Below are 24,213 nucleotides of genomic sequence, written 5' to 3'. Positions count from 1 at the left end.
ACGAACTATCAACAGAAACCAATAAACAGCAATGAGATATTACAGTTACATTGGTGACAATGAGCAATGAGATACACTGCTCAAAACAATTAGAGAATATTTTAGTTTCTGTCGAATAATTATAAATTTCTGCAAATAAGTATACTATTGGGTACTTTATACATGAATAAATATTTCTTATTTATGGATAGGGTGTAATTGATGAGATATTGTTTAAATAATCGATATTTATTACAAATTTAACAAATTATACAGTTTAGCGTGAAATAATTTTAACAACAGTGACAACAAGAATAACCAAAATCGCTTTTGTTAATTTTTAATAGGGCTTATGATCTCCATTAACAGCCAAAACTCTGGTACATCTTGATTGCATGGACAGGATAAGATGATAAAACAGTTCATGTGGGATATTTCCCCACTCTTCTGTGAGAGTAATTTCGAGCTCTTGAAGAGATCGTGGTTGCACAAGTCGAACAGAAACGCGCCTACCTAAAGCATCCCAGGCATGTTCGATTGGATTACAATCCGGCGAACAGGCAGGCGTCCATTTGTTCAATACCCCTTCTTCCTCAAACCACTCTTGTACCAAATTTGCACGGTATGGACGAGCATTGTCATCCATAAAAATGAATTCTTGGCCAATTGCAGCAGCATATGAACGAACTATATGTTCCAAAATGTCATCGCGATACCTTTGGGCTGTTAAAGAACCGTTTTTGATAAAATACACATCAGTATGGCCACCTATACTCCAGCCCATACCATCGAACTCCCACCTTAATCTTGAGGTCTTTCACGAACAAACTGTAGATTATTTCTTGTTCCACTTCACGCCATATCAAGATACGTCGATTATATGGTTGCAGACTTAACCTGGTACAGAAGCCCAATCCTCATTTGTCCAATTGCGGTGTTCCTCTGCCCAAATTCTTCGGGCTCTTTTGTGATTTGCAGTAAGTGGAATGCAAACCATTGGTCTTTGAGCATATAAACCTATGGCACGAAGACGATTTCGAACATTTCCCGTCTCCAGAAAGCGATTCCAAAGTCGCAAAATTACGCTTTGAGATACACGACAAGCTTAAGCGACAAATTGTTGCGTTTGTCCAGCTTCTAATCGACCAATGGCTCTCCACGCCATGGATTGGATTCCGGGATATCATGTTGCTCTGCCATTTTTAACAAAATAATGGGTGGAAGGTGACAAATTTACAACTGAAGTGATGATTACACTGTGGAAGTGAGCACAACAAGCTACGCTTTTATACCCCTCACATGCTAATACGGCTAAAACACGTTTCGATAAGTCTTAACATGATTTTGTACGCAGATGCGTGTTCTACACTGTTGTATATTACGAATATTTTAAAATAAATGTGTTATATTTGTAAATTATTTTTATAACTTTATAATTTACAAGAAAACCAAAATATCTCCTAATTGTTTTGAGCAGTATATTACAGTTACATTGGCGACAACATTTTTTTTTCATAAACAAAAAGGAAACAAGCTTTGTGATAATGCACAGAAAAATTAAAGTAAAATTAAATTAACCCATCATATATTTGAAATTTCTCTAACATCTTATGGGAGATTCCAAAGCCCCAAAATATGTATCACTAGGAACATTTTCATGACTAAAATATTCGCAGTTCTATAAGGCCTTCTGCAGTGGACTTTGGAGAGGCAAATAAATAGTACATAGAACACACACATGTAAACATATACATACTAAAAGCACACAAATACAATAGCTTCTACACTGTTATGATTATCACATGCACCCAAAGACATTGCTGCACAGTCGAAAATCGTACATTCCAGTCGATTCCATTTCTATTCTGTTTTAGTGTTTCTATCATTACTTAACATATAATAATTGCAATACATCATATTGTATTAGTGTTCTGTTAGTATTCCAAAGAAATAATGTGGTAATGTGAAGGTAATGTAACGTTATCGGGGGCAGCAGGTAAATAATACGATACCTCCAGGCAAATGTGAGTTTCCTGGGCATCGGAGAGAGGAATTATGAATGAAAAAAGAAATATATATACGGGAGCGGAAAGATACTGGAGTCAAGAAGATGGGGAATGGGATAAAATAATGAAAACTAGTTATATAATACCAAGGTGTATTTAGCTGGCAAAAACAGATGTATAACTTAAAAACATGCCTAAAAAAGGCTCAAGCTTCGCGAATAGTATTAAATATTTTGTGAAATTAAATAATACTCTTTATTTTTAAGGAGTGAAACTATCCAATAAAATAGCTTACAGTAAACAAATATTCAACGATGGGTAGTGATCGATATATCCCACTGCTAATTCCTGTAAGGAAAGTGATGCATTTCGATCATACGTATTTGTGTATTTTCTGTTCTCTTGGGGAAGCTGTACACAACATGCCAACTGCGAAGATGGATGAGTTAGTAGTGACATGTGGCAGGGAAAATTTGTATGCTATGGATCAGAGTGAGATAAAGTGTAAGAGCAAAAACTATTTAACAAGGAAGGGTATGTTTAAAGTAGAAAAAGCTTACGAAAGGATAAACGAATGACAGAGGTATTAATCGGAATAGAGTCAGTGGGAGGATAATTTGTGTTAGATTGGCTTACAGTGAAAACCATATTTTATTAACAATGTGTGATGACACCCACGTTGAAAAGTAGACAAAAAAAGGTGACGAAGCCATTCGGTTTGGATGAAAGAAAACACATCTGTTCATCATTACAGAGTATAATAAGCAGAAAAGTCTTGGGTTCTGTTAGTAATAAACACCGGCTTCCAACAAACATAAAGGGGAGGTGTGTCCGAATTACGTGTAGCCTGTTTATCTTCTATTAATAAGTTATCACTGTTTATTTTTGGCATGTTCCATAGTGAAGATGATAAGAAAATAAGCTGTAAAAAAAGCTTAAGATTTGAAAACTAAGGTTGCCTAATAAAAATTTAGTCTAAAATTGAATCTAGAGATCATACGTTAATGCTACATAATATAACGGAAGAAATTTTGGTGCGAACAATGATTTTAGTTTGTTTAGATTACGAGTATATGAGGTAAGTGTGAGTAATACGCTTACCTAAATTACTCTAAATTGAGTTTTCTCTCAGGGGGATAAAATCCGATTTTCTAAGAAGAAAAGTTTATCATAACTAACTTGTTAACTCGCTTTCAGACGATAAGACTTTATAAACGGTTTCTCGCATCCTAAACGGGATTCGAAACCAACTTTTTCCAATCGAAGGACACTGTCGCTTCTGCCTCCATTTTAAGGAGATGCTGTGATGAGAACCACGAAAGAGTAGCGTGTGGTAATAATGGTGGAATTATAAATAAAAGAATAATACTTGAATTGAAAGGAATAAAGGTAGGTGATATCATAAATAGAAACAAATTTCACAAATTTATGAAAATTCGAATGACAATGGAATCCTTTACAAGAAGGAAAAAGGAAACACAAAAATTAGCAAAGAAAAATGGAAAAGTTGTAAGAAAATTATATATGTGACAAGGAAAAATAGAAAACGAAGCATGAAATAATAATACTTTCTCGTGGAATGTAAGAGATATTCAAATAATTTAAAGGTTGCTGTTTTGAAAAGAGAAACCTTCTTGAAAAGTAAGGGAACATGATTTAAAAGGAATCAATAATAATTAACATTATTTATGATATTTATAGATGAATTATTTTTCTGAAGGTAATTATACTTAGCTTAGAAAGATACAATCTTTTCGGTATACCACAAAGATTACTTCTTATAGCATACTAGAAAAGATTATTTATTCATTTTCTGTTTTTTTTTTTTTTTCATAAACGATATCTTAAAAGATTAAAGTAACTGAAAATACACTCTAGAGAAAATGACTAAACCAATATATTCTTAATGAGCATGATACGCGACCTAATACCGAGGCAACAGTTTGCAGTGTAATAATAAGCTAGATGTTTCTACAGTAAAAACTGCAGTCGCAGTTTTTACTGTAAAATTGTCTAATGACGTTTGACTTTCGTTAGATGATAAAAGCGAACTTTTAATGATCACGGTCATATTATTATTGGACCATTAGCGATACATTTTATAATGGTCTAATAACCATTATCATTAGAAAATCAACAAAGCAGCAGAAGTATGCAGCGAGGCAGGTCAAATTTCAAATATATAATATTATATATCATATTAATGTAGTATGTACCCAGTGACCACTTTATTAGGAACATCGAATAGTTCGATTACTGACTGCTCTTGTAATAAAAAAGAGGCTGTAAGCTGTAGCAGATAAAAACAAGTTTAGGAGGAATTTTTGAATGAATAAATGAAATGTGCGTTTTAATACATTATGAACATAATATTGTAAGCACCAGAAAAGCAGTGCTTATTGGAGTCGTGAAGCGACTTGAAAAAAAAAAAAAAACATATTTATTCTCTAAAGCAAAGTTTCTGGATTATTGATTGATTTAACCCTTCAGTCACAGCCGACTATTGGTAACTTTGTAGGCAAGTGCTCTTGCCACAAAGTGTTTTTTGGTGAGATTTTTACAGGGTACTTCACCAATGCTTTCCCGAACCACCAACTCCCTATTTTATCCGGGCTTGGACTGCCATATACCTCACTAATCAGATCTATGGCTGGCATGTAAGTATTTACGCTGTAATCCATGTGTGTTCACGGGGACGGCTTGCCTGTTCTGAGAGACGAAAAACCTGAGTTTTCAGGTGAAAAAAAAAACCTTATCTCCGTATGAGACGGGCTAACTCACCTTTAGTCGAAAGAGATCAGATAAATGTTTCTCATGTCATAAACGAGAATCGAACCCAGGTATTTCCAACCTACCTAATACGATCCTTATATATTATATTTTACTAAAATGTATTTCCATTTCTTTTTAAGATATTCGCTTTTTTCTTGTATAGTTTCTTTTCCTCTCTTCTCTTCAAAAGCAGTATGCCTTTCGCTGGGAGGAAAAAGATATGCAAATAAACAAAACGATATGTGATACCATCTTTCTCTTGGCCATCATTATTATTTTTTTTTTTTAATGTGACTTCCACTGTAAAGTCAAGTAAGTTAATACGTTTTGGTACACTGGAAAAGCCAGCACTTTTAATGACATCTTTTGTTAATGATAAATTTATTTATATGTGTGTGTGTGTGTGTGTGTGTGTGTGTGTGTGTGTGTGTGTGTGTGTGTGTGTGTGTGTGTGTGTGTGTGTGTGTGTGTGTGTGTGTGTGTGTGTGTGTGTGTGTGTGTGTGTGTGTGTGTGTGTGTGTGTGTGTGTGTGTGTGTGTGTGTGTGTGTGTGTGTGTGTGTGTGTGTGTGTGTGTGTGTGTGTGTGTGTGTGTGTGTGTGTGTGAGATCAAAAGCGAACATCTTAAAAAGAAATGGAAATACATTTTAGTAAAATATAACATAGAAGGATCGCATTTGTTTGGCCGCGTAATCAGAACTTCAGTAAACACAAGTTAGAAAACTACACTTAAAGATTTCTAAGAAACAGAAAAATCAACAAAGGAACACTGAAACGTATATATGTGTGTGTGTGATCATATATATATATATGTGTGTGTGTGATCATATATATATATATATGTGTGTGTGATTTAAGTCATTAAATCTATATTTAAAAAAAAAATATATATATATATATATATATAATTAATAAAAATAGAAAACGATCCTTAGCTCACCCGCGGTACTAAATTACTATAGGCTTTGAATCTCTTTTTGGGCGAGTGTATCATAAAAAAAGTTTATTATCGTTAACAAAAGATGTTGTTAAAAGTGCTGGCTTTTCCAGTGTACCAAAACGTATTAACTTACTCATAACAACGTGTGTTTCGATGTTTATTAATTTCGTTTTTGAATTTTATAAGAAACATTTTATACAAATAAAACTTATGGTTTTAATGTAGTACAGGTTTACAGCCTTTACAGTGGGAGTCACATTAAAAATAATAATAATGATGATGGCCAAGAGAAAGATGATATTAAATATCGTTTTGTTTATTTGAATATCGTTTTCCTCCCAGCGAAAGGCATACTGCTGGAAAATATTAATATTTTCCAGCAAGCTTTTGAAGAGAAGAGAGGAAAAGAAACTATACAAGAAAAAAGCGAACATCTTAAAAAGAAATGGAAATACATTTTAGTAATATAATATAGAAGGATCGCATTTGTTTGGCCGCGCAATCAGAACTTCGGTAAACACAAGTTAGAAAACTACACTTAAAGATTTCTAAGAAACAGAAAAATCAACAAAGGAACACTGAAACTTGTATAAATACTGAAAAAATATTATAGAACTAGTAGCACAAACTTGATTAAGGAGACTAGTTGTCTCGTGATATCTGTGATACCACTGAGACAATGTTTGACTGCAATATATCATATAAATATCGCCCCAGACCAAGAGTTCATTCTATACATAAAATAACACTACCAAGTGTTATTTTACCTCTTAAGCCAAATAAAAATCTACAAAATAAAGTTAAAGCTTTTCATTCCCAATCTAACAGAAATTATCAAAGCTGCCTTCGTTAGGTTACATCGCTATAATCAACAACAGTGCGTGTTCAATGTAAAATACCTGTACTTTAAAATCTGTACTTATGCGAGAATAGTGAGAGTTGATTTCCATGATTCCTTTGCATACATATCTATAAATTTGAATATTCGGGAACATTTTAGAATAGCATCAATTAAGGCGTGTTACAAACAATAATTCGTGATAGAACTGAAACTATCAAATGAACGTATCGCTACCTATGAACACAATGTTTAAACAAAAAAAGATTCACATGATAGTCCGCAAGAGAAAATAAATCACCAAGGAACCAAATAAAGCATGTGAAAAAAGTGGAGGAAAACGTATAGTAAATGTAAACGCATTAAGAGCGGAAATAGACGCGATTGTTCAGTCACAGCAGCAATATCAAAATTACACAAAATATGGATCGACCCAAACAAACATGAAACATAAAAAAAATAAGACAACGTGGTGAAGCAAACTCATAAGAATATGTCTTAATGATAATAAAAAAGAATTAATTAATTAATGTGCAATTTGAATGAAATTATATTAAATCATACTGATAATACGCTGAAACGGCAGGCAAAATGAGTTGAAATTAGGAGAAGATGGAATAGAAAAATTAGAGGTTTATAGCTGCAGAAAGTCTCAATGATAAAAAGTATTTTTTAAAAAATCTGAAAGAGCTGAAAACAAACCGTTTTGCTTAAAAGAGACCGTGTTGTTTGCAGAGGCAAAACAAACAAATTTGCAAATAAAGCAGCGTTCAAAAGATTTTGACAGGATACACATAAGAATATGGAAACTACTAAAACGCAAACACTAGACAGACAAATACAATTAAAATCTGCAGTACAATCTCAAAAGAGAAATGTCTAGACTCTAAATTATTGGCTCCTCTGGAAGAAAACAAAGTGGGTTCTCAAAAAAAGAAATCAGTAATACTTATATGTTATTTTGCAAAATGTCTATCCGCATTTCATAAAAAATTTCATAAATTAGAGACCATGAACGAATATTCATTCCATTCCTTAAATGATGATAAAAATGACCTATTTTTTAACTTCGCATTATAATAGATAAAAAGGATGCAAATGCTTTTAAGAACTTCAGAGGACTAAATTCGATAACTTACGATATTAAATTTACTCGAATTTATAGACAAATTAAATTTCCCAGGCTGCCTAAATATATGAAGGGCCTGGGAAAAGCGTGGGATGAATTCCCTAAAGAAAGGTTCGTGAACAAATGTAAAAAAAAAAAATAGATATACCTAAGCAATCGTACGAAGATAAAAGCAGAATATAAACATCAAGTTTCAAATCAATAAATGCACGTTTACCACAAGACGGAAAATGCCATAAGCTATATTTTGTTGGAATATATTTGATAAATGGAGAAATAAGTGCTCGACTGGTATATTCAAATTAACCGAAAAATATTACACTTGATTTGCGGATAGACAAATTACTATAATAAATATTGAAGCTGTTTTAGAAAACAATGAATCAATCTCCAGTAAAACCACTAAAACAGATAAATTACAATATCGAATTATATTACAATATCGAAATAGCTACTTGTAAAACTACTTGTAAAATATAATTTTCTAGAACGAGAAACAGTAGAAAGTATAATATGCAGAGATAACTCAGAGTTAGTAAATATCATTCATCATGTCTTCAGCTCTCACAACGAACAAAAATGAATGAACGCATTCTTCTAACTATAAATAATAGATCCGGAAAAAAACAGAAAGAGAAAGAGAGCGAGGCTAACGCAGCCAAGCCCAAGCTAAACCTCATGTGAAGAACAGCAAGCAATCTAATACTTGCCAAAATAAGAAATGGGAGATACTCAGAGAACTGTAGAGAATCTTTTCCGCGGACTTCATAGATTTACACAGAAATAATGGGTCTGCGAGGCAAAGGCGTTAAGGTAGATATCCAAAGGAAATTCTTAAGAATACAGCAGATGGTAAGGCGCCCAGGGAAACCGGTGTTGTTGTAGTTATAGCCTTCCGGCTGTTTAGGGACAGCTATATATACAGCTGTCCCTAAACACCACCACCATCTAGGGAAATGACTACGAGCAAGGTGGAAACCAGTGAAGGAATGGAAAAAGAACACAACAGTTCGCCAAGCCTAATATTGCAAAAAATAAATAAAATAAAATAAAGCAGAGAACAACTTCCACCTGTTACCCTTAATATGAATGTACACAGAGATTTATCCTAAATGCAACTACTTTTGCGTATTCCTAGTGAAGCCAACTATTCTCGGTACGCTAACCGAAATATAATTTCGTGCACTAACTGCTTGGAATATGTAGATAAAAATAAGAAGTATAGTGTGATTGTGGACTTTTCTATTATTTTGTTAGTTGCACTGAAGAACTGTTCATCCAATTTCGGTTAAACCCTCCCGCAATGCAGCAAAAAAGTAGCAACCAAATTAACTATTCCTTATACTTGATGACTGCAATATTATAAGCATTAATGCTCCGTTTACTGACATTTTTGATTATTTTTAATACTGACTATTGATCGTTCTCTCCCCCCCCCCACGCGCACACAATATTATAAGCATTAATACTCCGTTTACTGACATTTTTGATTATTTTTAATACTGGCTATTGATCATTCTCCCCCCCCCCCCGTGCGCGCGCACGCACGCACGCACGCGCACACACACACACACACACACACACACACACACACACACACACACACACACACACACACACACACACACACACACACACACACACACACACACACACACACACACACACACACACACCATATTATCTGACTGATGTCTCACAATGAATGAAACTAAATGCACATTGGATGTAAATTTGCATCCAATATTTAAACAAAATCCATTAACGCGTTGTATTCCATAAAGGGAGTACGTGAGGACATTTAACCATGATTTGTGAAGACCTAGGTATAGCCAATCTCCTCCCTAAGCTATCACAGATAACCGGGTAGAAGCTATCAGTGATTTTAATGGGCATCCGAGGAAACTACGGCAGATGAATGCTGCCATCTCATAATCCCTAACCCTAACCTGTATGCCATTAACAACCACTAGAATGGTTGTTATGACACTCCAAACATGGTGTTACTTCTATCGGTGTCCATATCAGATGAAGAAAACTACGTGACTTTTATGGTTTCGAATGTCACGCTGGCAGAAAAATGGTGGCTTCAGCAGTTCAAATATTACGAGACCGACTCAACAATGAGAAAAGGTTTTTTTTTTGGCTGATATTGCTTTGGATTCTTTTGTCATGTTATTCTGAGACAACAAATAATACTGAGAGATGTTTTCCAACATTTCAGCCATATCATCCAAATTTGCAGAATCGCTTCTTACCTCAACACGTAGGAAGTCCATCACCCTTCTTACATAAGTAGGGCATTCTACAGAGTATATCTGTAGATTTGCGTGAGATTATAGGACGAAAAACAATCGCACAGTTTCGGAATGTGTCTTGCATAACTTCGGAAAAAGTGATGTAAACTACAACGGATTCATTATTTATTTGTATATTCTGAAATGTTCATAATATTAAAATATGTCACATAAAATTGCTGACAAAGATTTTTGAATTACCTTTACATGGTTAAATAATACTCTTCACAGGCGTCTCGCTTGCGGTTATATTTAAGCCGTCCCATAATCCTACTGAACTTCCTAAAGCCCTTGATCAGGGAGCTCATCCCATCTCGTAGAAACAAGAACTGAATGGATAGATAAGCCCATCCAACAACTTAATTAGTGTTTTCTGGTTAAAGTGCTACTAAACCTTCAGTAACTTTACAAATCATAACTCGATTTTATCTGTTACAACTAATAACACAGTCGTTAGAAAATTCTAACACAATAATTGAAAATAATTTTCTAAAATATGAGTACAAGAAAAAAAAAAGCGCACATTAAATAATAAGGGACACGATGTAAGCTATTTCAGTATTACCTTTACTGTCTCCACTATGGCGCACGCTGTTTCGTGAGTGTTGATTGCTGCAAACACTAGCATGATGTGGGTCAGTGGTGGCTTCCTGAAATATGAACATACCTTTCATTTCTTTGATACAAACTTTGATACTGATTTGCATTATTAATACAGGAAAAATTCACAATGAAAAGAAAAAGAAATAGTGCAATCTCCGGAGAACGTAGCATTGTTAAAATGAATTCAGCAAGTCATATTTCATCACATCTAACAAACTTATTAATTGAAAGATAGGTACAGGAAACATATAGTAAATGTATTTATAGCGGAGCAGAATTAAATGAATTTAAGGGAAATCTACTTTGCGTTTGGAAATATAATATGGAGTTCAACAAATAATACAAGGTTTAACAGATTATACAGAGTTTACAAGGTTTCACGAATATCAACTTTGGCTTCGATTACAAGTATCGTTTCTCTACTTAAAGTAAGTGTTCATCATCATCATCATCAAATTCCTGCCATGTATCCTCAAGGGGTGTACAGGATATGACAGTACTACATGAAAAAATTACATCATTACTAACTTCCTATCTACAATTTTCCTCCAAATCAGTCTATTACTTGTCAAGACTCCAATATTATCATTATCAGATCTTATATTTCTATCGTCTAAGGCACTTTGTACCGTATCAATCCACCTATATCTTGGTCGTCCTCTGGGTCGTTTTCCTGCCAACCTGGCAGAGAACACTTGTTTTGCTAATCTTTCCTCGCCCATTCTGTTTAAGTGACCATACCACCTGAGATTAGCTCTGCTAACGCATTCCTGGATGCTGACAATGTCAAGTTCTTTCCTAATATCCTCATTTTTAATATGATATTGCCATTGATGCCATCTGTTCACGCCTCTAATCTTTCTCAGGACTCTCATATCTGCGGTCTCTAGTCTTTGGTCAAGTGTTTTACTTCTGACCCAGCTCTCAGATCCATAAGTTAAAACTGGTTTGAACACTGTCTTGTATACAGCTAATTTAGTGTTCCAACTAATTTCTCTCTTATTCCATATGAATTTATTCAATTGACTTCCCACCATACCAGCTTTGCTGATTCTGTTGTCTATTTCTATATTTAATTTACCATCTTCAGTAAAAATCGTGCCTCAGTAGCTGAAATGTTTTACTTGTTCCACAGGTTCTCCATTCACAACACAGTTGACATTTTCAATGATTCTGCCTATTTTCATTGTCTTTGTCTTTTTATTGCTGACCTTCATACCATATCTATTACAACAGCTATTCAATTTAGTCAGAGAATCTTGCAGACTTGTAGCGGATTTATTTAGAAGGTATAACATCATCCGCATAAAGCAAAGAGCTGACATTAACATCTCCAATTTTGATATCAGGTTTAATACCACATTCCTTCATAATGTGATCCATATAGATAATGAATAACAGAGGGGATAATGTACATCCTTGTTTCACACCAGATTTAACATTAAACCATCTTCCTGTACTTCCTTCAATTCTAACTGCTGACTTACAACTCAAATAAAGACTAAGTATTGCTTGATATAATGCCCCATTGACACCATATAACTGCAGCGTATTGAATAGCTTCTCTCTTGGCACCTTGTCATATGCCTTTTCCAAATCGACAAAACTTAAATACAGATCTTTGTTGTATTCCCATGCTTTCTCGACTATTTGTCGTAAAGTGAAGATCTGATCCTGACAGCCTCTATTTGGCCTGAATCCAGCTTGTTCTTCACCAAGCTTTTCTTCCACAATTCTTCTCAACCGTTTCTCAAGTATACTTGCATAGATCTTGATGAGTTTGACGCGTAATATACAAAGATGGTCTAATAAGAAAGAAAGAAATTGAAAAGCAACAGAAAACAAAAATAAATGATGTAGGAGATTTAACAGAAAGAGAAGATAGAGAAATTTGAAAAAAAAAAAAATATGCATGTACTGAGGGAGTATATAAAAATGAAAGAGTCAAGGCATCAGTAAGATAGCAGTATAGAAGAAATAAGACTATCAGACGGAAAAAAGATGAGAGAATAAAGAAAATGACTGAAGATATATGGTGGGATGATAACAATCGCAGTGCACCGTCATAACGAGAATGTTAAGAAAAAAAAAATGATTTCCAAAATAAATGAAAGCTAAAAAAAGTTTTAGAGAAGCTTAAGCAAGTAATAGATGAGAAGTAATTAGACACGGGAATTTAAATATCCGAGTACGAAGCAACGAAGAAAATATAATGAAGACGTAAATGAAAAATGAAAATGGATACGTTAGATGTCAGAGGTTTGATTTAAAAATACAAAATACTTTTTTGAACATAAGGTCATTCAAACGTTCATGATTACAGACTACTGCATCGCTAAATAAAAATGTTACATAACAATAACGAAATTATCAAAAAAATGCATCTAGGACAGAATGGAGTTCACTTTACGGTTTTAATAATAACAGAATCCCCTCATTTAAACATGAGGAGCATAAAAAGGATGAACATGAAACAATATCTTAAAACACGTATTGAAAGTTTATATAGAAAAGATTTGAGATTAAAATGAAATTACACATAGAAAAAAGTAGGTTTAAAAATACCATAATTTAAAACATATATTCAAGAAGCATTAAAAAAAACTCTAGGAAAATGACTTAGATAAGTTTTTGTGGGAAGAAGAGATCCAGAAAAACGTTAAAGTCAAGAGGAAATCATATAAAAGGTTGAGAGCAAAGAAAGATAAAAAAGGAAAATATGTTGAGAACGGAAAGAATGGAATAAAGAGACTAAAGCAAAAAATGAAAGAGGGTAGGAAATGTAAAATGATACCGAGTAACTGGGATATAACAAAACAGAAACTCGGATTTAAAAAAATACTAAGAAAATAAAAAAATGAATAAATAAATAAATAATATGATAAGTTTAGAAGAGCTGAGAACATATTATGAAGATTTATCATGGAAAAGAAGATATTAAAGAGATTTTATGGAACAATCAACTCCGGATGATGAGGAATTATAAGTAAAGCTAGAGAAAACAGAACAAGAAGCCTGCTTTGTTGGACGAGTGATTAACATACACGCGCGTCAGCCAACAGGCTGCGGATTCGAATCCCGCTGTGTGCGTGGATTTACTGAAGGCCTAAAGCAACACGAAAATGTTTGGTCTCTACAGCTCTATTCCCGCACTATGAAAAAATAAATAAAAATTAAAAATGATAAAAACAGTCCTTAGTCTGCCCACTGTACTAATGTCTTATAGTAGCTTTGCAACCTTTCGTGGTTGTAAACACTAAAAAAAATACGGCAATGAAAATGACTAAGAATGGCAAAGTCTCTGGACACGAAGGTATAACAAAGGAGTTGTTAGAAGGAAAAGAAAAAGAAACATGATAACTTGCTAAAAGAAATGATAAATGAGATAAATAATGGAATGATGATACCAGAAGATATGAGAAAAAGATATATGAGATTTACAACATAAAAGAAAATAAGAACAGGGGAGATTTGCATTCAAAATAATATTACATGAACTGTAGAAAAAATAGTAAGAGATAAGATCGAGGCTAGTTATAATATAGTCGAGGAGAAAAATAGTTTCTAGCTAGAAAGTGATGTATGGGTAACATTTTTATAATCGTATAATTCCATTAAGAAGAAAGTGGCCAAAAATAAAGAAGTGCAGATGGCTTCGTAGAACGGAAACAATATTATAGTGCACCAAGAAAAGAATGATGGACAGCACTATTATAAGAAACAGATATTAAATAAATAAGAATTAGTAAGTTTTGTAAAACGCTTCGATGTCGATAATATTTATTAAATGAGAGAAGGAAATAAAAATAAAAATAAAAATAAAAATGAAATCAAAATAAAAACCGTTTGGCTTTTCATATATTTTCCTTGTTCTTCTCAGATAACAAAGTTGTTATCGTTGTTTGGAATTACCACTGAAGCAAATAACGATGAAAGGTGAGTACGTGTGGTATGTATGTTAATTCTGTGTTTTCAAAGGTTAGGTTTTGTGGGATTAAAACCCCCTTTTTTTTCCGTGAGGTAAAACCCTACCACCGCCATATGAAAACGACTAACTCACCTTCAGATGAAAAGCAACACCGGAGTAATACTTGCACATGATACAGATCGGGAAGTTATGATGATAAAATTAGATGAAGAACCTCCGAAAGGAGGGGGGCGGATAGCATCTACTTAAAGGTGAATTATCTAGGAACAGAAGAAAATGGAAAAGAAGACCTGCAAGGGGAAAGAGGAACAGTATAAAAAGTTAACATATTCAAATATTGGATCACTATATATATTAAAAAAAAAAATTATGCATCTGTGAAGAAAGTAAAGGCAAGAACTAAACAATAAAAATCCGCAAGAATATTAAATTGAATTATGAGATAGGAACATATCTAGAAAGAATAAGAGAATGGCCTTGCATATCACTAGGAAAATAATTTTAATATATGGAGATCCGAAACATTGAGAGACATATTAAAGTCAAAGTTATGAACAGTGCTGAAAATGTGTGCTTTGACCAGAATGCATTTTAATGCAAGGAAACAACAAAATAACTTAGAATATAGATGAATATATGTGAGAGTTTGTATGAGCATGAGAACAGAATGAATTTTTAAAAAAGAGGACTAAAGAAAATTATTGATATACACCTAGAAAGAAGTAGAAGAATGGAGCGAAAAAAATAATAATGCAAAAACGACGTCAATGATACTATAACGGGAAAGAGAAAAAATGGGAGAAGTCTGGTCATGTAAAAAAAATATAAATAATAAAAAATAAGTAGAACATAAGTTATCTGTGAAATCAAAGATACGTGTGACTGTTCAATTTGATTTCCTTGTTATAACGTTATTTCCTAGTTTTCCGTTGTCTGATATTTGTCGGTAATTCTCTGAATATTTCATCCGTAACATCCTTAAGATTTCCGCTAGGCACATCATGGAGCTACTTTAATTTGCAGTCACACCCTTTCTGACAGGGAAAATTACGTTCCTTCTCAGCGAGAGAGAAGAATAATGACAACGATGCAGGCTCGAGATGATGGTATAGATTAAAGTAAATTCTTGCATATACCACGTTATAAATTGTTAGTCACCTGTGGATATGAAAGCTGGATATATACGGCGAAGGTGGAAAAAAAGTAATTTTAGAATTTGAAAGTAAAATCCTTGGATAAATATTTGTCCCAGTGAATGATAATAGCCTCTGGAGGATTAGATACAACCATGAGTTTCATTAACTCTATAAAGTACCTACCATACCTAGTTTAGCCAAGTTCAAAAAAGTAAAGTTGCAGTGGGCAGGACATGATTTTCGTATAGAAAATGACAGTATTCTTAAGAATACTATAAATGGTAAAATTCTTGATAAAAGACAGTGAAAAACCAAAAACAGGATGGGTAGATACCATTCAAGACTACAACATCATATTGCAATGCCCAAACTGGAGAAGTAAGGATTTGGGCAGACAGGGTTGGAAACAAAAAATCCAGGAAGCCAATGTTCGATTTGGACTGTGATATTTGGAAGAAGAAGAAGAACATAAGTATATATCAATATTCGCGATATCAAAAGGTTCTTACATACATTAAAAAATAATACTTTTACTTATATTGTTAAAATATTAAAATCAGTAAGATTATCACAGACATTTATGAAACATTAAAAACGCTGTCACTGGTAATCACTTGTGACCAGAATCCTTCATGAAGTTAATAAAGCAGTTTTTATTTATTGTAGTTATTACATTTAAGCAATAGTTTATTATTATTTTATAGGAACATGTATTGATAAAGATTTACATGCGTTTAGGCGTGTAATTAGGAGAACAAAGAAGTTGGCATGGATAAACGAGTAGACGGTGCCTCTACTCACTCTTCTACTAATTGACTGAAGATTTTAATTCTCTTGTAAAATAGATAATGTTTAGTTATCTGATGATTTCATCATCGGAGGAAAAGAAATCATATTTGGCGTTCACGGTTCATTTACCGTTTGAATCTAGTTATACAACTTTTAATCCACCAAAAATACTAATGCGATATAGATTTTCACTTTTCGTAGACGGGCAAGTTGTCATACAAACGTGTACAATATATAACGTGAAGCTGACTAAACGTTCATAATCAATTGTGAACTTTCATAGAACGTGGAGATTGGCAGCGATTTGAAAAACGACAGAAGGAATGATGCAGGGGGTTAAAATTACTGCAAAAAACGATGTTAGCAAAAGTGGAAAAATATTTTGCAAAATATGTTTAAACTAGGAGTAAAAATGTATGGACAGAAAACGAAATGGTATAAGGAAATGAATCTGCAGCTTAAGTAGTAATGATGATGTCCTTTGGGTGTAAAAACTTGATTCGAATACTTTCTGTGCGGTAAGAACATTTTAAGAGCTTTCCACCTGAAAAGTGGTTTAACCGGTCTCATAACAGTGGTATGGGTTTATCATCGCTGGAAATTGGGGTTCTTCAACCCGCATACTACGAAACTAACGCAATTAGTTTATAGACATAATGAAATGGCCTGATAGTCTTAGATGCTTCGAACTTAATTACAAACAATCCAACTCAACATCCAAATGTGCTATTGTAGCATCATCCAAAGAGAAAACGGACTTCCTGATAGTCTTCTTCTTCTTCTTAACTGCTAGTATAATGATTAAAATAAATCGCCTTATGTTATACTGAAAAATGGCACGCTACATGCTTCCTTTTAGTTTTTCGCACAAAAAAAAAAAATAATAATAATAATAATAATAATAATATTGACTGAATAGCTAGGATGCTAATCTTCTGGTCTTGATAGTATCCCCCAAGTGTGTTCAGAAAACAACACTCATTCTTTATCGCTTTAAAATATTTCATACTCCGGAATCGTCCGCAGAATATGGAAACAAACATTTCATTCCAGAAGAGAGGAGATAAAAGTCTTCCATCAAAATTAAATGTCGCTTCATAATATTCATAATATATTCATATTCGCTATGTTTACTACCTGGAAGTTCCGTAATTAATCGAACAATAATATGTATAACTTCTGCCACTCGCAATTTACAGGGATTCCGTCTGGAAAATTTTGTGTACTCGCTGTAGAAATTTCAAAGCATTAGCCTTGGTCTGGCAATGTGGCCCACTTAACACATCGCATGACATACTTTTTTCATCCTTTATAACTGGTTGTCAGTTTCCTTTTCGGTAGTTCACCATGTGTCATAGAGAATGGCATCCTCTAATAAGACTTCACAACCAATACAGGACTACATATGTTTTTTCACATTCCTTTATAAATAAGTGACCTATTCCCAATGATCTCAGATCCTAACTTCTGTTTTTCCGATCAAAGTACAAACTGTTCCTCTTCTTCATTTGACAAAAACAAAGTTAGTTTTGATGATAGGAAACTTCCTTCGCTCTACACATTTTGACAAAATTTTGCATTATTCAGATATCCTAAGTTTCGTGAACTTTCGAATCAATGAATTAAATACTGTCTACGCCAATATTCAATGGAGTGAGAGTTCTTGTTTTCTTTCCAAAGGAAGGATCGCAGTTCACGTTTTCTTCGCTGTTCGATAACATCAAGACCCTACACACGATCGGATTTGCTCTGCTGAGGTGAAATAAGAGCACTAATACGTCATACTCATAGCCCATCCTCCAAAGAACTTCGTGCCATTTCCGCTCAAGACAGTTTCTCACCTATACAACTGCGAACCTTTAGAGATGTCATATGCGACTAATCTTAGAGTGCTGTTCGCACATCAAATGAACCAAAACATATTCAAAAAATTCTTAATGCAATGTCCGCTTAACTGATGACTTTTGTTCAGGCTCAAACCAACATCTTGAACATGGAGGGTCTGTGTCTGTTACGGGAGTCTTTTCTAGGTAGTTCCATGGGAATCTTTTTTATTAAAACAGTTTCTATTCTGGCTTCTTATTTTATTTTATTTTATTTTTTTTGTAAGTCTACAAAAATGAGAGCAGCTATCGGTCAACAACTGTTTTGGGTCTTCTCTCTTGCCCACGTTCATTATTTTTGTAAGAGTTTATAAGGCAGAAAACCGAATAAGATGGTAACAATTATTTTAATTAAATACACGACGTTTCATCTAATTACATAGGATTTCTTCAGGTGTAAACGCACAAATTACACATATCGGCCGCTGAATTAGAAATCTTTATGCAGATGTTCGTAAAAGTTACAGGCACAGCGTAGATGCAAAATACTTGGTCAAGTGCGTCATCACTTGTTGTAGGAAACTAGTTAAGAATGCTGCTGGTCAGTAATCGCCAATAGTGTTGACCACAATGGGAAAAACGAAGGTCTTTCAGAGTTTAATAAAGAGCTTATTGTGATGCACGTCTAGCTGGCGCCACGATTCTGAAAACAGCAGAGCTGACTGGTTCCCCAAAGGTGAAATATCCCTGGTGTTTAATCAGTGGAAAAATAACTCGCACTGATTGTCTACAGAGCGTAATTGTAGTCTTAAGATCGCCATCGTCTGAGAAGGCTTGTACAGACAAAAGAAAACTACCTGTGTGCAGTAGTTGACCGAAGCATTTAATGAAGGTTGTTCCCGACCCATATCTTACCGAACTATGCGCAGGGAATGGAAGAGAATTGTTATCGGCAGTGTCATTTGTATACGGAAACCAGTGATTTTACAAAATTTGTAATTCAGTGGCCGGTAGGTGTACTAGATATTTTGGGATCTACTGCCATTTCCAAGGATTCCCAAATTTTTCTTTCGGTTATATCATAGCAACGGTGTAACACTATCGACTTATCCCATAACATTTGATGTCTCAATGCTGAAGCGTCTTGTGAGTCAGCTGAAGAGAGCACATGTGATGACAAAGCTGAGGCCTCACTCTTACTGTATTCAATATCTCGAACGTGTTCTTCAATGCGTTGCTCAATCGATTTTTCTGTCTGTCCACAGTGATGACCGGCAATCGCACCATAACAGATAGATACTCGGCAATTTAAGTGGGCTACATCAAGGTTTTGTGGATTGTGATAGTTATTTCATCTTGATAAAGGGGGTAAATACTGCTTTGATTTTATGTTCTTTATTTTGCCAATTTTACGGAAATAGAGCTGATATATATGGAAGCATGATGAAGCTTCTGTTTTTCTCTTAATTAGAAATATCTCTAATTTCATGTCGGCTAAGTAGCCCAGAGATAATATGATCATTATAGCCGTTTTGAAAGAAAGTTTATATATTAGCATGTAGACTTTGCCAGTTCACTGTTAAAAAAATAGTTCATAAGGCAGTAAAACGAAATAAAATAATAATTATTGTATTTTAACTGCACATCATCCTAATTACATAGGACTTCTTCAGGTGTAAAACGAAAACTGGGACAAACAAACAGTAAAAGATTAACAAAGACAACCATTATATTATAATCATAGAGGAATGAGATGAGATGAGTTTAAAAATCTTTCTAGTTGTCATTTGCATTGTTAAACACGTTGTGGATGTTTACGCGTTCACATATTTTCGTGTTTGACCAGTTATGGGATATATTCTGACAACTCGATACTTTGGTTTAGATTTAGGTGTTTTTGAAAGCTGTTATAATTTGTAAGGATTTCCAAGTTCTACTCTCCGTTATGTTATAGCAATGGTATAATCGTTTGTATGCATTCCATATGACGATGTCTCACTACTGAGGTGTCTGGTGGGTCAGATGAAGACATTAGGTGTAATGGCAGTGCTGAGGCCCTCACTTCTTTGGTAATTATTATCTCTGATATTTTCATCGATGCGTTGCTCAATAGAATTTTTAGTCTGTCCACATATTAGTTCAATTTCCATAAAAGGTGAGGTGGATATAGTGAAAGGACAGGACACTTGTACCATAGTTAGTACAAGTGTTCTGTCGAAGTAGTGATCAGATCCTGATAAAGGGAGTGAATACTGCTTTGATTTTATGTGGTTTCTAAGGATTTTTGCAAGTTTTATGGAAATATAGCTAATATATGAAAGAGTAATAAAACCTTTCATTTCCTCGTCACTGGAAGTACTCGAATTGTGTGTTGGTTAAGCAATCTTGAGACAATGCGTTCATTGTATTGCTACAATGAACGCATTGAGGAGAGAAGTTCTTTTTGTGGAGAGGAGTTTTTTAGAAATTGGAGATCCTTAGCTAGCTCATCCTTGGTAGTAATGAGCTCTTGCTTTTAGTGCTGAAATAATGACCAATGTTTAGAGAATATAAAATAAAAATAGTTTTCCCTCCCTTTATCAGGATATATGCGGGTGTTTACCAACTATGATAGTGCGGACAGACGAAATATCTATTGAACAAGGAATTGAAGAAAATATCAGGGATAAGTTGCAAAGAAGTGAGACCTCATCACATGTACTCTCTTCAGATGACCCGCAAGACGCCTCGCCAGCGAGACATCAAGTATTGTGGGATGAGTCTGAACTATTACACCGTTGCTATAACATAACCGAAAGAAGAATTTGAAAATCCTTAGAAATGTGAATGGATTCCAAACACCTAAATATAAATCCTAAACTACATAATGGTTGTTAATCTCTTACGGTTTGTTTGTCTACTAGTTTTCGTTTTACACCTGAAGAGGTCCAATGTAGGATGAAGCATTCTGTTTTTTTTTTATTTAAAATAATTTTTGATATCTTATTCCGGTTTACTTCCTGCTTGAAAAAATTAAATTGATTACTTAGAAAATACGTTGTAACTCGTATAGTTTGCGATAAAGCATATCTAGTGGCTGTGTTTCCAAATCGGATATGTACGACTAAGAATAGTAAAGCGGATAACAGATGCTCCTTCAAAAAAATAATAATAGTTGATATTTTCAGAGCGAAAGATTTTTCTCTTTATTCTACAAACAAATATCTGGAATTGGAAAATTTCTTTGTTATAGTTTGAATACGCGAAGCGACTAGCAATAATAATTTTAATAGCTACTCAGACAATAGGTTAAGTATAGTGAACGATGGCTGTTTCACGATGCGTCAGAGCATAATAACTCAAAGTAAAGGTATCGGTTCACACATGATTTGTTACTATGAAGAGTAAAGGCTAATGCCTAGTTTTGCATGTGAGAGGCCATTAGAAGCATTCGTTTTCAGAATAAGAATAAATGATTTTTTTCCCATAGACATATAAATGCATTTCGTGGACTCATAATAAATGGAGCCACGCCACTATTGTCGTGGGCTCATGTCCATAATAGCATCAACAAATACGTAAAATTTCTTCATATTTCATATTATGTGCATTTGTTATATGGAGTACTTTGGCAGCCCCGATTACTGGGAATTATTCTAACATATGTAATCACGTCTAAGGTTTTTGCATCACTTGCGTCAGCTTGGTGATATACACAATAGTGTTTTATCTTTGTATCCTTTATTTTATTTTTTTATCTATTTTCTTAAAACAAAACTTTAAGGTCAACAGATATAATTACATCATAGATAGATACGCTTTTGTTTATCAATAATCGTTCACGTGGATTAAGCTTTTAGCACCATCAATTACATGTAAATAATATAAATAAGTAAAGCACTTGATGAAAATAATGCGAATGAAATGAAATATAACGAGTACAGTATCTTAGTTTGTTTATATATTTAGCATCATAACAAATCAGATTCTAGCTAACTCAGAACTGTACATTCCGTGATAAACCAACGACAAATTTAGTTATAATTGTCGGTTATTACCATTAAAATGTCATTAAAACTCTTTATATAAAACCTAAAAGAATGATAAAATAAAATTATTATATAAGTGCTTAACAGTATAAGGAAATTAAGAAATCCAATGAATTATCTTATACAATTAAATATCATTCATTCATAAAATATAAAAACGTAAATGAAATATATTTAAATAACATAATTCAATACTCTATTGAATATTATCCAAGAAGTTTGAAATATGTTCTTACTTTTCCACTAGGTATGAATAATTTATCATCCTCTATATTAGTCGTACTCACACTCTGAGTACTACGATTACTGCGGTTGCTATGGCGACTATGCACGGAACTAGGATGAGAGGAACACGAAGCTCTTTCTGGAGAAGTTCGCTGAGTTTCTCCAACAGATAGGTAATCTTTTTTCTTTGAAGACTGTCGACTATGACTTTTACTATCAGATACATGTATCTTTTTCAAGAAATTGCCACGTAAGTTAGCACCAGGAGCAGACTGATCTTCACCGGATGCGGAAGGTATTGTGTTGGAGGAATGGAAGATGCATGAAAATGCTTCATCTACTAGTGAAATCTGCATGGCCTTGAGATTGCTTTCAAGATCATGAGGGGAAATTCCTTGTTTGTTTTTAATATAAATTTTGGCACCACTCCCCAAGAGAAGTTTAATACATGGCCATGCAACTGTTTCTTGGCATGATGCTAGATGCAGTGGAGTTATGCCATGACGATCTTGTGTGTTTGGAAGTGCTCCATATTTCAGTAGTAAATGCACCATGGATGTGTTGCTAGTAGCAACTGCAAGAAATAGTGGTGGTCTGATATAGAGCGAATCGCGAGTATATTCTTCGTCATAAGTGACATGTCTACCATCCAAAGTGCAATATGCCGTCCGATAACGGGCGTCCAGATCGGACTTCATAATTACATAAGCGCGTGGAGAAGAAGTAGCAGAACTACCGCCGTTACTAGTATTATCGCTGTACGAACTAGTGGTTGAGAGAGTAAGAAAACGAGCTATTCCCGGTGTCAAAAGGTGGCTGAAACGTCTTCCTCGTTCCAAAGGACTGATATTTCCATCAGAAGCTGCTGAATAACTGCCTCTCCTCCAATAATCGCTACAAGTTACCGGAACACCAACTTCATTTGGATCTACACCGTATTTGAGCAGCACGCGAACTACATCGCCAGAATTATATTCCAGTGCCATATGAAGAGCGTTAGCAAAAATAGGAGGGGACTCATGTTCAGATGAAATGCTCTCGTGACGATCGAGGCAGTCGAGAAATGTCTGACTTTTTCGAAGTAAGATTTCAACATCCTGACTAACGCAGTGACTCTGGGAGCCATCACTGGATTTATCCAAAAGACTTCCGTGGAGATTAACAGAAAATTTATTATGATGCAATTCTAGCATCCGTCGTACGAACAGAACGTCATTATGTCGGATGGCACGCTCTAACTGCTCTGCTTCAAAACTAAGATCATTTATGCTAGAAGCTAAACTCCCTCCGGTTGCAACGCATCCAACGTCTGATACAGGTGCAGGAGAGTTATCTAAGTGAGATTCTGGTGAGGCTAATGAATGGCACGAGGCACTTGTTAAGGTATCCACCCCTTTGCCTGTTTCTCTGTTCCCTGAGGATGCTGGAATAACGAGGGTGGGAGTGGTCTGGACGGCAGGAGTAGGAGCACTAATATGAGGTGTTACATGGCCTAGGCGATGTTCTTTCTCTGGAGTTACCTACAGTAAGGAAACAAATTTAATAAATAAAATGGGTGCAATATAATAATTTAATTAAAATCAAGATTCATTTTTAAAAATGTTGTTCTTTAGTTATAAAAATTGCCAAAGAAAAAGAAACTGGCGTATATGCAAATTATCTGTATAGAATGCTTGACGTTGCAAAATAGCAAAACGTTCCCTGTCGCAAGCAAGAAAGCAA

The 24,213-nt window shown here is 34.4% G+C and overlaps 1 protein-coding gene across 1 annotated transcript in view; it reads right to left on the bottom strand.

The window, feature by feature from the left end:
• The window catches only part of LOC150106422 (uncharacterized), a 766,385-nt gene that overhangs the window by 724,445 nt on the left and 17,727 nt on the right, over positions 1-24,213 (bottom strand). Inside the window, exons 2-3 of the mRNA XM_090392993.1 lie at positions 22,503-24,011; positions 10,525-10,609 (exon numbers count right to left, since the gene is read on the bottom strand). Coding sequence (XP_090249119.1) covers positions 10,525-10,609; positions 22,503-24,011 — 1,594 coding nt within the window. The remainder of the gene's footprint in view (positions 1-10,524; positions 10,610-22,502; positions 24,012-24,213) is intronic.

The sequence above is a fragment of the Typopeltis vanoorti genome, chromosome 5 (genome assembly GCF_054136105.1).
Source record: "Typopeltis vanoorti isolate ZY-2024b chromosome 5, IOZ_Tvanoo_1.0, whole genome shotgun sequence".
Classification (NCBI taxonomy): domain Eukaryota; kingdom Metazoa; phylum Arthropoda; class Arachnida; order Uropygi; family Thelyphonidae; genus Typopeltis; species Typopeltis vanoorti.
The sequence above is the reverse complement of the archived record's forward strand: the minus strand, read 5'-3'. Positions and strand labels throughout refer to the sequence as shown.